This window comes from Anomaloglossus baeobatrachus, chromosome 1 (assembly GCF_048569485.1).
Source record: "Anomaloglossus baeobatrachus isolate aAnoBae1 chromosome 1, aAnoBae1.hap1, whole genome shotgun sequence".
NCBI classification, from domain to species: domain Eukaryota; kingdom Metazoa; phylum Chordata; class Amphibia; order Anura; family Aromobatidae; genus Anomaloglossus; species Anomaloglossus baeobatrachus.
In genome coordinates, this window is record NC_134353.1 from 896,882,008 (window position 1) to 896,898,362 (window position 16,355).

Here is a 16,355-nt window from a genome sequence, read left to right on the forward strand (position 1 = left end):
ACTTGTGACATCGAAGCGATGACCGAGCGGAGAGATTCCATCCAAAACCTTCTGGTGCTCACATGCCTGTGGGACTTGGCTGAGGGCTGAAAGGACCGAAACCTCGGTTGTATTTTCCGTTGCTGAGGTCTCTTCGGTTTGGACTGGGGTAAGGACGAGTCCTTTCCCTTGGATTCCTTAATAATTTCATCCAATCGTTCGCCAAACAATCGGTCGCCAGAAAACGGCAAACCGGTTAAGAACTTCTTGGAAGCAGAGTCTGCCTTCCATTCGCGTAGCCACATGGCCCTGCGGATTGCCACCGAATTAGCGGATGCTACCGCTGTACGGCTAGCAGAGTCCAGGATGGTGTTCATGGCGTAGGACGAAAAAGCCGACGCCTGAGAAGTCAAAGACGCAACTTGCGGAGCAGAGGTACGTGTGACCGCATTAATCTCAGACAGACAAGCTGAGATAGCTTGGAGTGCCCACACGGCTGCAAAGGCCGGGGCAAAAGACGCGCCTGTGGCTTCATAGATGGATTTCACCAGGAGCTCTATCTGCCTGTCAGTGGCATCCTTGAGCGATGAGCCATCTGCAACTGATACTACAGATCTAGCCGCCAGTCTAGAGACTGGAGGATCCACCTTGGGACATTGAGCCCAACCCTTAACTACGTCAGAGGGGAAGGGGTAACGTGTGTCATTAAGGCGCTTAGTAAAGCGCTTGTCCGGAGATGCTCTGTGCTTCTGGACAGCATCTCTGAAGTTAGAGTGATCGAAAAACGCACTCCGTGTACGTTTGGGAAACCTAAACTGGTGTTTCTCCTGCTGAGAAGCCGACTCCTCTACAGGTGGAGGCGGGGGAGAGAGATCCAACACCTGGTTGATGGACGAGATAAGGTCATTTACTATGGTGTCCCCTTCAGGTGCATCAAGATTGAGAGCAATGTCAGGGTCAGAGCCCTGAGCTGCGACGTCCGCCTCATCCTCCAGAGAGTCCTCAAGCTGAGACCCCGAGCAGCGTGAGGAAGTCGGGGAAGATTCCCAGCGAGCCCGCTTAGCCGGTCTGGGACTGTGGTCCGTGCCGGAGTCCTCCACGTGAGACCTAGGGGCCACCCCGGGAGCACGCTGCGGCGCAGACCGAGAGGGGCCTGGAGGCGATGATCCAACAGTGCCCGGGGCCTGTGTAAGGACCGGTCTGGACTGCAAAGCTTCAAGCAGCTTGGCAGACCATTTGTCCATAGACTGAGCCATGGACTGTGAAAGCAACTCAGAGTTTCTCAGCAAAAACTGCAAACTCTGTCCCTGCCGCCTGGACAGGGGAAGCAGGAGGGTCTGCCTGAGCCGAGGGGCCCACTAGTGACCGAGGCTCCGGCTGAGCAAGCAAAACGGGGGTCGAGCATTGCTCACAGTGAGGGTAGGTGTAACCTGCAGGTAACATAGCCGCACAAGAGCTACAGGTTGCAAAAAAACCTTTTGCCTTAGCGCCCTTGCTCCTTGTGGACGACATGCTGTTGTCTCCTAGCAGAGTGATCACTGAGGGTATATAGCCAAAAGCAAAACAACCCGGCCGAACAGAGAAAATATATATATATATATATATATATATATATATACTCCGGCACCCTAGGGGGACCAGCACCGGGTGACCGGTGTGGCTTACCGACCGCCCAAAGCGGTGTGTGTCCACCAGATTCCCTGCCTTAGTTCTCCCAGAGCTGCAGAGCTCGTTCCTGAAATCCTCCACCGGCAGAATGTGTAAAAATGGCTGCCGGAGCTCTCTGGGAAGGAGGGAGCCGTGGGCGGCGACTAGTAAAGTGCGGGAATCTGGTGCCCCACAGTGATCAGAGAGGGGGGGAGGAAACCTAAAGTATGCTCCAGCCCTCACTGCCGACGTCAGGTCGACCGTCCCGCCCTTACCCCTGACTGGCAGGCCCGGGGGCGGGAGTTATGGTATTAGGCCGCAATGAAGCCGGGGACTAAATTTAATACCGCGGCCGACAAACAGGCGCGGTCGGCGCGGAAGTCCCGGTCGTCACAAAACCAGCAGCTGCTGCAGCGTCTGTGAAAACAAGCGCTCCATGCACCGTCCCCATGGGGACACAGAGTACCTTTAGATGCAGGGCCCTGTCCCTGAGGATACAAAGACTCCTGTCCAGCAGATTCCCACAAGGGCTGCGGAGGGAGCCCGGTCCCAGTGAATGGATGACCGGTTAGGATCCCACTTCTCCCAGAGCCTCTAAGGGATGGTGAAGGAAAACGGCATGTGGCTCCAGCCTCTGTACCCGCAATGGGTACCTCAACCTTAACAGCACCGCCGACTTAGTGGGGTGAGAAGGGAGCATGCCGGGGGCCCTGTGGGGGCCCTCTTTTCTTCCAACCGATAAAATCAGCAGCTGCTGCTGACTAAAATGGGAGCATGAGTGGATGTGTGCCTCCTTCCACACAAAGCTTAAAACTGAGGAGCCCGTGATGCATGGGAGGGTGTATAGGCAGAGGGGAGGGGTTACACTTTTTTCAAGTGTAATACTTTGTGTGGCCTCCGGAGGCAGAAGCTATACACCCAATTGTCTGGGTCTCCCAATGGAGCGACAAAGAAATACATATTTACCCTCGGGGTCTTTTACAATCTTTCCCGGGTCCCAGCGCAGTGATCTATGAATCAATACCGATACTCCCCTGGAGAATGAAGAATGAGTAAAGTGTGCTGACCGCTGAATCCATGGCTTCTTAAGAAATCTAACTCTCTCAGACAGCAAATGGGTCTCCTGTAAGCATACGATCTGAGCCTTGGATGTTTTGATGTGTGAAAAAACTGCCGCCCTTTTCCTGGCCGTGCCCAGTCCCCTGACATTCCAGGTCATTAAATTTAAGACCATTAATAAATATCACCTGTGGATCTGAACAAAGTATGTCAAATTCTTAACCTACAACTTAACGCGGGTAAACGTACCCCTAAACACTCGGCTGCCCAATGCAGACGACAAGAACAGGCCCAGCAGTGTGACCTGGAGAGATTTTCCCTAGAAACGTCTAGGGTTAACTAACGTGGCTAGATGTTATGCTTGGTACGGGGGAGTCCTCAGTCAAGGACCTGAGCCACTCCTGCAGTTCAGCTTATTGCAAATATCAATCATCATGGGTAAATGGCATGTAAAGGTTAAAGGAGGGGGAGAAAGGGGAACGAGGGAGAGAGGGAAAGGAAAAAAAAAAAAAGAGATGGGGGGAGGGAGAGAGAGGGGGGAAAAAAAGGGGGGGGGGAAATTGGGGATGGGGAAAAGAGAGTGACGGGGGAGGGGGGGAAAGAGGGGGCGAGGGGGGAGTGGAGGGGGAGAAGTGGGGTACCGGAGTATGGAGTGGGAGACGGAAAGGGGGGGTGTTGAGTGAGGAGGGCGGTGGGGTTTGGGAGGGGTGAGGGGGAGGGAGTAGGGTAGGAGAAGGACGAGGGGGTAGTTAGGGGGACATGATATGGGATTGGGAGAAGGTGGGAGGAAGGGGATCGGGGGGACAGGGGTTGGAATAGGGAGTGTGGGGAGACGAGGATGGGTGATGGGGGGGATTGAGGGGGGGGGATTAGAGGGATGGTGGGTAGGGGTTGGGAGGATGGGGGGGCGGGGGAGGGGAGAAGTGGGAAAGTAGCAATAAGGCATATAAATCTATAACATACGGTAACCGTGGGCTTATTAAAAACCAATAGTAAGGAGCTGTACTATTCCCAACTGCGATGCAGAATATGACGTTCCAAAAGTAAAGTGTTAATCCGGCCCATGACTTGTGAACTATCTCGAGTCCTCCGTGTCCCGCATCAGAGCGACACAATAGCGATGGGGCCAGGCTCCCATCTGAGGGTGAGACTCCGAGCCTCCCGGTCAGGAGCCAAGGATCACTGTAGCACGGGCTTCCAAAACGACGCAACAGTGAATGAGGCTGCGGGGCTCCAGGTCCAGAGAGCCGCAATCTAGGCGCAATAAGGACTCGTAAGTATCGCAGGAACCAGGTCCGCATCTGCGTTTCCTTCCCAACAATTGAGGCTGAGGGCTTCCAGATCAAGGGAGTCGCAAACTAGACGTTATAGCGACCCTGAACACATCGCACAGGAACCGGACCCGCATCAGCGCTTCCTTCCCAACAACTGAGGCTGCGGGATTCCAGATCAAAGGAGTCGCAATCCAAACGCAATAGCGACCCTGAACACATCGCACAGGAACCGGACCCGCATCAATGCATCCTTCCGGACGATCAAGATTGCGGGGCTCCAGGTCAAGAAAGCCGCAAGCTAGACGCAATAGTGACCCCCAGAACATTGCAGGAGTCGGGCCCGCATCAGCGCTTCCTTCCAAGCTTCAGCGAACTGATCCATTCCTTCGCTTCCGCAGGAGAGGTGAAGAACAGGGACCATTCCTGATGGACCACTGTAAGGTGGGCAGGAAAAATCATGGAGTAGGCCATCTGATGCTCCCTGAGTCGCCTCTTCACCTGGATGAGATGCCCTCGTTTTCTGGAGGGCCGCAGAGAAGTTGGGGAAGATCGATATGGATGCATTATTATACAATATCAGGCCCTTACGCTCGCAGCACTCAGGATAGCGTCTCTATCTCTGCTGCTCAGCAGTCGAGCTAGGAGAGGTCTAGGTTGCACACCCGGGGGGGAGGAGGTTTAGCTGGGACCCGATGGGCTCTCTCTATGGTGTAGGCCGAGGATAGCATCGCATCAGGGAAGGTTTCTGTAAGCCAAGCTTCCATGAACTTACATGGGTCGTTCCCCTCAGTTCTCTCAGGCATCCCCTGGATTCTCAGGTTGTTGCGACTGAGGCGGTTTTCCAGGTCGTCAGCCCTCTGCGCCCAAGTGTTTGCCGCTTGCTCCAGAGAAGATAGCCTACCGGGCATCGGTCTTGCGTCGTCCTCCAGAGAGGAGATCCTCTGCTCAGTCTCCTTGACTCGCTCCCGGAGGTTTTGCAAATCCAGTCTGAGGAGACCCACATCAATTTTCAGCTCCTCGATCTTGCCCGTTAGTGATACCTTAGAATCCTGAATCGCCGTGAGGAGACGTGTCGTGACCTGTTGTAAGGTCAGTTCCTGCTCTCCCTCAGGTTCAGCCTCTGCACACTCCTCATCCTCCGTCTCGCTGACTTCCCGCACTGCCATCTTGCTGGGGTCCTGAGTAATTTCTTCAGCTTCTCGGCCGCTGTTGCACTACGTCCCATGCTCAGGTCTTAGCTCAAAATGGTCACCACACCGGGAGGAATCTAACGGTATGTTTGGTTACCGATTTCGGCAGGATTAATGCCTATAAAAAGGAGTTGGACTGCGGAGCTGCTCTCAAGTGCGACCACTCATGTTGCTTGCTGGTCACACCCACGGTTTGTTTTTAATGTTGTAACATTCAATGGCACCTGTTTGGATTATATAGAACTTTTGAGAAACTTTTCTTACAACCCTTTCCAGTAAGAATGGGGTGGGGGGGGGATAAGGACCCCTCAGAAATTTCATATTTTTTTTTTCTAGTCTTAACTATAGCATTGTTTACTTATCACATCAACATTTTTGATGAGATGAAAGTGATTTTTTTTTTTTTTTTTAATCTGCATACATTAGACTCTACAGCGCTGTGCACTTTCCACGGACGATCGGCAGATGCAGTGATAGCTGTAGCACTAATTTAGCCCTCTGCTAATTTATGCCATCACATCCATCCACACAGATTGGGTATGTGGCCTTAAAAACCCTCTACTTTAAAGGGAAATTCTCAATGGAGCATTTGTTCTTTTTTTCTGCAGATCACTTTGTTAAAATTAAATATCAGCAGCATGTTTTAAGGCAAAGCAAATTGTGGTGCTGGTCACACTTGTACCTCTTTCTGCAGCTTTTAGTCCTCATCATATACACAACTGCGTTTTAATGCAGCATATGAAGATATATGAGCTGTGATGTAACACTTTCACTTTTTTTGGAAAGTGTAGCACATTCTAGCAGATTCTACAATTCACCATAGATTTTAATCACATTTGTTGTTTTGTTTTTTGTTAAGTCTTGCCCTACTCAGTCAGTAGAGGGTAAGCTGTGCTCAACCGCTATAGCTCTGGTGCTCAGGAGAAAAGAAGGGAATTTTGTTTACTTACCGTAAATTCCTTTTCTTCTAGCTCCTATTGGGAGACCCAGACAATTGGGGTGTATAGCTACTGCCTCCGGAGGCCACACAAAGTATTACACTTTAAAAAGTGTAACCACTCCCCTCTGCCTATACACCCTCCCGTGCATCACGGGCCCATCAGTTTTGGTGCCAAAGCAGGAAGGAGGAAACTTATAAATTGGTCTAAGGTAAATTCAATCCGAAGGATGTTCGGAGAACTGAAACCATGAACCAAAAGAACAATTCAACATGAACAACATGTGTACACAAAAGAACAAACAGCCCGAAGGGAACAGGGGCGGGTGCTGGGTCTCCCAATAGGAGCTAGAAGAAAAGGAATTTACGGTAAGTAAACAAAATTCCCTTCTTCTTTGTCGCTCCATTGGGAGACCCAGACAATTGGGACGTCCAAAAGCAGTCCCTGGGTGGGTAAACGAATACCTCGATAAAAAGAGCCGAAACAACGGCCCCCTCTTACAGGTGGGCAACCGCCGCCTGAAGGACTCGCCTACCTAGGCTGGCATCTGCCGAAGCATAGGCATGCACCTGATAGTGTTTTCGTGAAAGTGTGCAGACTCGACCAGGTAGCCGCCTGACACACCTGCTGAGCCGTAGCCTGGTGCCGCAATGCCCAGGACGCACCCACGGCTCTGGTAGAATGGGCTTTCAGCCCTGAAGGAATCGGAAGCCCAGAAGAACGGTAGGCTTCAAAAATCGGTTCCTTGATCCACCGAGCCAAGGTTGACTTGGAAGCCTGCGACCCCTTACGCTGGCCAGCGACAAGGACAAAGAGCGCATCAGAGCGGCGCAGGGGCGCCGTGCGAGACACGTAGATCCGGAGTGCTCTCACTAGATCTAACAAATGCAAATCCTTTTCATACTGGTGAATTGGATGAGAGCAAAATGAAGGTAAGGAGATATCCTGATTGAGAATGAAAAGTGGACACCACCTTAGGGAGAAAGTCGGGACCGGATGCAGAACCACCTTATCCTGGTGAAATACCAGGAAAGGGCCCTTTGCATGACAGCGCTGCAAGCTCTGACACTCTACGGAGTGAAGTAACCTCCACTAGAAATGCCACCTTCTGCGAAAGACGTGATAGAGAGACATCCCGCAGCGGCTCAAAAGGTGGTTTTTGAAGAGCCCGTAGAACCATGTTGAGATCCCAGGGTTCCAGCGGACGCTTGTAAGGTGGGACTATGTTGCAAACTCCCTGCAGGAACGTGCAGACCTGCGGAAGCCTGGCTAGACGCTTTGTTGAAAAAATACGGAAAGCGCCGAGACTTGACCTTTGAGAGAGCCGAGAGACAAACCCTTGTCCAATCCCGATTGAAGGAAGGAAAGAAACCTGGGTAAGGCAAACGGCCAGGGGGTAACCCCCTCTGAGAGCACCAGGATAAGAAGATCCTCCAAGTTCTGTGATAGATTCTTGGCTGACGTTGGTTTCCTGCCTGTCTCATAGTGGCAATGACATCTTGAGACAACCCTGAGGACGCTAAGAGCCAGGACTCAATGGCCACACAGTCAGGTTGAGGGCCGCAGAATTCAGATGGAAAAATGGCCCTTGAGATAGCAAGTCTGGTCGGTCTGGGAGCGCCCACGGTTGCCCCACCGTGAGATGCACAGATCCGGGTACCACGACCGCCTCGGCCAATCTGGAGCGACGAGGATGGCGCCGGCGGCAGTCGGACCTGATCTTGCGCAACACTCTGGGCAGCATTGCCAGAGGAGGGAATAAATAAGGCAGTTGAAACTGCGACGCACCAATCCTGAAACTAAGGCGTCCGCCGCCAGAGCTCTGCTGGTCCTGAGACCGTGCCGTGAATGCCCGGGACCTTGTTGTTGTGCCGAGGACGCCATGAGATCTGACGTCCGGCGTTCCTCAGCGGCAAACAGATCTCTTGAAACACGTCCGGGTGGAGAGACCATTCCCCCACGTCCATGCCCTGGCGACTGAGGAAGTCTGCTTCCCAGTTTTCTACGCCCGGAATGTGAACTGCGGAGATGGTGGAGGCTGTGGCCTCCGCCCACAGCAGAATCCGCCGGACTTCTTGGAAGGCTTGACGACTGCGAGTGCCGCCCTGGTGGTTGATGTACGCAACCGCCGTGGCGTGTGTCCGACTGTATGCGGATCTGCCTGCCCTCGAGCCACCGATGGAACGCCTTGAGGGCTAGATACACTGCCCTCATCTCCAGAACATTGATCTGAAGGGAGGACTCTGTCGGAGTCCAGGTTCCCTGAGCCTTGTGGTGGAGAAAAACCGCTCCCCATCCTGACAGGCTCGCGTCCGTCGTGACCACAGCCTAGGATGGGGGCAGAAAGGCTTTTCCTTTTGACAGAAGTGGGGAGAAGCCACCACTGAAGTGAGGTCTTGGCTTCCAGAGACAGAGAGACGTTCCTGTCTAAGGACGTCGGCCTCTTGTCCCATTTGCGGAGAATGTCCCATTGGAGAGGACGCAGATGAAATTGCGCAAATGGAACTGCCTCCATTGCTGCCACCATCTTCCCCAGGAAGTGCATGAGGCGCCTCAAGGGGTGCGACTGGGCCCGAAGAAGGGGTTGCACCCCTGTCTGCAGCGACCGCTGTTTGTCCAGCGGTAGCTTGACCATTGCTGAGAGTGTATGAAACTCCATCCCAAGGTATGTCAGTAACTGGGTCGGAGACGATTTCGACTTTGGAAAAATTGATGATCCACCCGAACCTCTGGAGAGTCTCCAGAGCAACGGTCAGACTGTGTTGACAAGCCACCCGTGAGGGTGCCTTGACTAGGAGATCGTCTGGGTAAGGGATCACCGAGTGGCCTTGAGAGTGTAGGATCGCTACGACGGATGCCATGACCTTGGTGAAGACCCTTGGGGCTGTCGCCAGGCCGAAAGGCAGTGCCACAAACTGAAGGTGATCGTCCCCGATGGCGAAACGCAGGAAGCGTTGATGCTCTTGAGCGATCGGCACATGGAGATAGGCATCTTTGATGTCGATTGCTGCTAGGAAGTCTCCTTGGGACATCGAAGCGATGACAGATCGGAGGGATTCCATGCGAAACCGCCTGGTTGTCACATGTCTGTTGAGCAATTTGAGGTCCAAAACGGGACGGAATGAGCCGTCCTTTTTTGGCACCACGAACAGATTGGAGTAAAAACCGCGACCGCGTTCCTGAAGGGGAACGGGGATCACCACTCCTTCTGTTTTCAGAGTGTCCACCGCCTGAAAAAGCGCAACGGTCCGTTCGGGGGGCGGAGATGTTCTGAAAAAAACGAGTCGGAGGACGAGAGCTGAACTCTACCCTGTAACCGTGAGACAGAATGTCTCTCACCCATCGGTCTTTGACATGTGGCCACCAGGCGTCGCAAAAGCGGGACAGCCTGCCACCGACCGAGGATGCGGTTTGGGGCGGCCGAAAGTCATGAGGAGGCCGCCTTGGAGACGGTGCCTCCGGTGGTCTTTGGAGGACGTGACTTAGACCGCCATGCAGAAGAGTTCCTCTGCCTGTCAGTGGCATCCATGAGAAATGAACCATCTGCCACTAATACTACGGATCTAGGCGCCAGTCTGGAGACTGGAGGATCCACCTTGTGACACTGAGCCCAACCCTTAACTACGTCAGGGGGGGGAAGGGTAACGTGTGTCATTAAGGCGCTTAGTAAAGCGCTTGTCCGGAAAGTTCTGTGCTTCTGGACAGCCTCTCTGGAGTTAGAATGATCGAAAAAACGCACTCCGTGTACATTTGGGAAACCTAAACTGGTGTTTCTCCCGCTGTGAAGCAGACTCCTCCATAGGAGAAGATGGGGAAGAGAGGTCTAGCACCTGGTTGATGGACGCTATAAGGTCATTTACTATGGCGTCCCCTTCAGGTGTATCCAGATTGAGAGCAACGTCAGGGTCAGAGCCCTGAGCTGCGACCTCTGCTTCATTCTCCCGAGAGTCCTCAAGCTGAGACCTCGAACAGCGTGATGAAGTCGTGGAAGGTTCCCAGCGAGCCCGGTTAGCCTGTCTGAGGCCGCGGTCCGTGTCGGAGATCTCACCGTGGGATCTGGGTGTTACCCCAGGAGCCCCTTGTTGTACCGACCCAGAGGGGCCTGGGAGCGATGAACTCACAGCGCCCTGGCCCTGTGTTACCGGTCTGGACTGCGAAGCTTCCAGTATCTTAGCAGCCCCTCTGTTCATAGACTGGGCCATGGAATGTGAAAGCGACTCAGAGTTGCTCAGTCAAACGTGCAAACTCTGTCCCTGCCATCTGTGCAGTGGAAACCGGTGGTACCACCTGAGCCGAGGGTCCCACCAGTGCCGGAGGCTCCGGCTGAGTGAGTGCCCCAGGGGCCATGGAACCTGCCGGCAATATAGCCGCACAAGAGGTACAGGTTGCAAGAAAGCCTGTTACTGTTTGCGGACGACCTGCTGTTGTCACCTCTTAGTAATCAGCGAGGGTATATAGCCAAAAGCAAATAGTGCTGCCGAACAGTGAAATCATATACCATAATATATATATATATATATATATATATATATATATATATATATATATATATATATATATATATATATATATATATATATATATATATATATATATATATATATATATATATACACATATATATACTGCGGCACCCAAGGGGGGTCAGCACCCGATTGGGAAACTGGTGCCCCACCGTGCACAGTGAGGGGGGAGGAGGATACCAAGTATGCTCCAGCCCTCACTGCCGATGTCCAGTCGGCCGTCCCGTCGTTACCCCTGACTGGCAGGCCCGGGAACGGGAGTATATGGTACTAGGCCGCAAGAGCCGGGGACTAAAGTTAAAAACGCGGCCGGCAAACAGGCGCGGTCGGCGCGGTAGTCCCGGTCTCACAAGCCACACAGCAACCGCTGCGGCGTTTGTAACCCAGGTGCTGCATGCAGCGTCCCCAAAAGGGACACAGAGTACCTTATGGATGCAGGGCTCTGTCCCTGATGATGCCCAGTCTCCTGTCCGTCAGAATCCCCCAGGGGCTGCGGATGGAGCCCGGTCCCAGAGCATGGCGACCGGTTAGGAACCCCCTCTCCCAGAGCTGCACATTCTGAGATCCTCCACCGGCAGAATCATACTGAGACCCATATAACAATGGCTGCCGGCGTTCCGAGGGGAGGAGGGAGCCGAGGGCGGAACCACAAAAGTGCGGGAATCTGTGCCCCATAGTGATCAGTGAGGGGGGAGGAGGACAGCGAAGTGTGCTCCAGCCCTCACTGTCGGCGTCATACCGACCGTCCCGCCCTTCCCCCTGACTGGCAGGCCCAGGGGCGGGAGTTTAATACACTAGGCCGCAAAAGCCGGGGACTAAAGTAAAAACCGCGGCCGGCAAACAGGCACGGTCGGCGCGGTAGTCCCGGTCAAAAAAACCACACCGCAGTCGCTGCAGCGTCTGAGGCCAAGGTGCTTCATGCACCGTCCCAAAGGGGACACAGAGTACCTGTAGATGCAGGGCCATGTCCCTGACGATACTCAGTCTCCTGTCCGGCAGATTCCCCCAGGGGCTGCGGAGGGAGCCCGGTCCCAGTGGCTGGATGACCGGTTAGGATCCCACTTCACCCAGAGCCCCTAAGGGATGGGGAAGGAAAACGGCATGTGGCTCCAGCCTGTGTACCCGCAATGTGTACCTCAACCTTAACAGCACCGCCGACTCAGTGGGGTGAGAAGGGAGCATGCCGGGGGCCCTGTTAGGGGCCCTCTTTTCTTCCATCCGATATAATCAGCAGCTGCTGCTGACTAAAATGTGGAGCATTGTGTGAATGTCAGCCTCCTTCGACACAAAGCATAAAACTGATGGGCCCGTGATGCACGGGAGGGTGTATAGGCAGAGGGGAGGGGTTACACTTTTTAAAGTGTAATACTTTGTGTGGCCTCCGGAGGCAGTAGCTATACACCCCAATTGTCTGGGTCTCCCAATGGAGCGACAAAGAAAAGTCCAATATCAAAAAATGTACCCCGGCACACAGTAAAAGAGAAATGAACAGTCCAGGTATTGTGGTATGCTTGTGCTCTTTTATTTTTCATGTAGAACACGGCTCTGTCCGACGTTGCGGCTCGTACAAGAGCCTTCATATCAGAGACAGGTGAGTACTGGGACATGCATGGTATAAAAAGGAAAAAAACACTCCTTGTGGAGTGTGTCAATGACTGCCTCCTGGACATCTGTCAAGTTAGCAATCATCCCCCATGATTGTGTATCCTACTGAACCAGACAAAGGGACCATTTTAAAAGCTTAGGAATCCTTTGCAGGTGTTTTGTGGTAATTATTCTAATTTTCTGAGATAATGATTTTTGGGTTTTCAATGGCTGTAAGCCATAATCATCAACAGTAACAGAAATGAGCACTTGAAATAAATCAGTTTTACTGAAATAAATTAACTTTTTGATGATATTCTAATTTATTGAGATGCACTTGTATATGCCACTTAGAAGATTTGCCAAATTCATTAAATGGAGTGCCTCTTACAGGGGTTAACTACTCTGATAACTAGTGTTGAGTGAGTTAACTATTCATACTCGCTATGCTGTTAGTGAGTACTGTCCGCTACTCGTAATATTCGTTACAAGTGCAATGTAAGTCAATGGAAAATACTTGCCAAGTAGCAAGTCCTCAAAAACCGTACTATCCGCTACTCGCACGAAAAGTATGGCTTTAGGGCTATTCGCTACTCATCGAGTATTTCCCATTGACTTACATTGCGCCTGCTACTCGTCACGAATGTACAAGTAGCGGACAGTACTCGCTAACAGCATAGCGAGTATGAATAGTCAACTACTCGCTCAACACTGCTGATTAACCCCTTCTCCATCTGTTTCCTCACGACAAAATAACACCTATGCTCCAGTGTCAAAAATGCGGCGGCAACTACACACCATGTGTTTGGTGTTTTTCTGCACCAAATATTCAGCATGTGCACATAAGCTTATACTGATGCTAGAGAAAGAAGCAACATCGGGCCGATAATTTCTTATGTGGGAAAAATAGGAGTCATGCAACAATGTATAATGCACAAACCAAACTAACTGGTTTACAGCGAGAACAAAGTAGCTACAATGCACCTTCCCCTTTACACCTCTGCTATGGAGGCATTGCACATTCATAGGGGGCTTCAAGCAACTCCGTTATCAGTACCATATGTACTGTACATTGGTTACACCCAGGGGAGCAACAGCCACCTCACTACACTAGCCATTGATTACCCCACTTATCGGGGGCAGATCCTGAATCACTGTAGCCAATCATGGAGAATTGAGATTCTCTACAGTTACAGATGCATGGTCCTCTATGACCCTCGTGTTCTCTCTATTATCAGTGCAGGGAGGGAAGAGGACGTTACACCCAGAACATTATAGCGGCGAGACCAGGTTTGGAGCATTATAGGGGTTGTTCAGTACTTTCATACAGATGACCTGCACTTCAGATTGGTCATCAATATCAGATCTGTGGGGTCCAACACCCACTAATCAGCTGCAAACAATTGAATCGGAGCTGAGCTGCAGTTCTCAACAATGACCACTAAACAGTGTATGGCGCTGTGCTGTTCGGCCCCGTACACTGTTTACATGTGGCCAAAGTTGAAAACACCTTATTGGGGGTGCTGGGTGAGACCCCCACTGATCTGATCGTGATCACCTACCCAGAGGAAAAGTGATCAATATCAATACAGTGGACAATCCCCTTTTAAACCCCTACCACCACCAGGAATCTTAAAAATAATGAGCCATTAGACGCCCATAAACCTTGGTGTTACCAAATATGACAGGCAGTCCCATCCATCCATGCTCATGCTGCCATAAAGAACCCATTCAGGTGAAAGCTACTCCGAAATAAAGACAAGCCCGGACCCTCAGTGATCAGTCAGTTTATTCTCACGTTAGACGTCAACCTGCGTTTTTTGTTTTTTTATAATCCAATAACATTATGCCCAATACCAACATAAAAAAAAAAATATCCACCGTACGTTCTCATCTGCAGCCGCCGGGACGATGGTGATAACTGACGAAATGCATTTGTTGCTTGAATCTCCTTTTAGGCACCCGTAGGAAAATTAACCTTTTAAAAGCCAGAGGGCAGCACTTGCATCCTGTCCTCAGTGGCCAGTAGATGGTTAATAGGCTCAGTGACCCCCCCCCCCAAGGTCTCGGAATTTTTAAATCTTGACCCGAAAATGAAGGTTTGGGATATCAAGCAACAAAGTACGTGTCTGTCCCAGGGGCTGCGGGTGCCACCGGAACACCACCCGAGCCCCTGCAAGCACTCTATGGGAGGTGGAGAGAAGAAAGAAAGTCGGCCTGTATCCTGAGAGACCGGGCGCCCGTATTCTCACACCCAGGTAACAAAACAAAAAAACAGGAGTGGGGTGTGCAGCTACGCTGTACTGACTGAGGAATGAAAAGCAGAGTGTCCATTAACGTAGGAATTTCAATGCTGTACAAGTAAGGACGGCGTCAGGGGCTCATCTAGCCATAGAGGTCGTCTTCTTCTTCAGTAAAGTGGCTTCCACCAGATCCGCCTCCGGCACCTTGGCTTGGACCAGCTCCTCCTTGGCCTCCAGAGGGGAATCTAAGGGGGAATAGATCACGGTTAGTCTATGGAAATAATTGGTAACATCCAGAGAACACACAGCCCCAGAGGCTCAGCCCTACAGCCACGCTCCGGCACTGATACACGGGGAATGGACCTATTGATAGTGTATACCTTTATCTCACTAGCACCGGTCTGACAGAATTACACCTGCTCTGCTCACTTCTGCTTATGAGGCGAGAGGGTCAGGGGACGACCCTTATATCCAATACCTGTCCTGGCAGATATATAGACGTCCTGGCAGATATATAGACGTCATGTCCTCTGCCCTCTCACTGCGGAAGTGAATGGAGCAGGATCAACTCTTAAAGTTACATTTCCGTATATCCGCGAGTATAAGTAGAGTTTCAGCATAAAAAATGTGCTGAAAAAGTCCCCCTCAGCTTATACTCGAGTGAGGGTCACACTTCTGGATTATAAGACACATTTTCTCCCTCAAGCTGGGGAGGGGGGGATAGGGGTGCGTCTTGTAATCCGGATAAACCTTACCAGGTCGGTGTGGTGGAGCGGGATCACAGGACGGAGGGTCGGTGATACTTTGGCTCTGGGCTTTTGCAGCAGTGTTGTGGCTCAGGTGGGTCGGCAATACTGAGGGCTAAGTGGGGGGGGGGTTGCGGCAGGTGCTGTTGAGCCTGCCAGTGGTTGACGTAGTAGACTTTAAAAAAAAATTGCTGCGGAAGCGGCGCCCGTGAAGATTGAGATCTTGGAGAGCCGAGATCTGAATCTGCGCATGTGCCGCTTCCATTTTCTACCGCATCAACCGCCGACCAGCTTAATGGAGCCTGCCAGCAGGCTCAATGGGCCCTTTTGAGACACCCCTGATCCCCCAGTATCACCGACCCTCCTAAGCCGCGACACCCCCAAGCCTTAAGTATTGCCGACCTTCCGTCCTGTGAACCCTCCTGAGCCGCGAACACCCCCATCCTCTGAGCCTGCACCATCGCCAACCGAGCCTCCTTAGCCACCCTGGTGAGCCAATTAATATAAGACACTAGGATTTTACGACGGACAACCATTTTAACATTAAAAATTATTTTTTTCAATTTTCCTTCTCTAAATTTGGGGTACGTATTATAATCCTAAGCTTATATTCTAGTCAATAATTCAGTATTTTGTGGTAAAGTTAGTTGCCTCGGCTTATAGTCGCGTATATACGGTACGGCCCCTTTCACATTGCGTTTTTCTCTACGTCCACAGGTCCCGTCAGGGCATCCGTCCGGACCGCCCTTCCCCCCACTCTGCAAAGTGTGCTCCGGACGCATGCGCCCGACAGAGCCATTCACTGTTATGGAGCGCACTGCATTAGCGTGTGCTCTGTTTTGTGTCATTTTGTGCACATATACGTTTCTGCAGACGGACACCCGAACGTAGGCCACCTACGTTCGGGTGTCCGTCTGCAGAAACTTATATATGCACAAAATGACACAAAACGGAGCACACGCTAACGCAGTGCTCTCCATAACAGTGAATGGCCCTGTCGGGCGCATGCGTCCGGAGCACGCTTTGCAGAGTGGCGGGAAGGGCGGTCTGGACGGATGCCCCGACGTGACCTGTGGACGTAGAGAAAAACGCAATGTGAAAGGGGCCTTACTCCGGTGTGGAGATTTCTGGCTGCCAGGCTCCGTTCATCAGCTTACCTGGCATACTCACCA

At 51.8% G+C, this 16,355-nt stretch overlaps 1 protein-coding gene across 1 annotated transcript in view; it reads right to left on the reverse strand.

Moving 5' to 3' along the window:
- Positions 1-13,965: 13,965 nt before the first annotated feature.
- Positions 13,966-16,355, reverse strand: part of VCP (valosin containing protein) — a 120,248-nt gene continuing 117,858 nt past the window's right edge. The window contains exon 17 of the mRNA XM_075327012.1: positions 13,966-14,682. Within this exon, the coding sequence (XP_075183127.1) occupies positions 14,580-14,682 (103 nt within the window). The 3' untranslated portion in view covers positions 13,966-14,579. The remainder of the gene's footprint in view (positions 14,683-16,355) is intronic.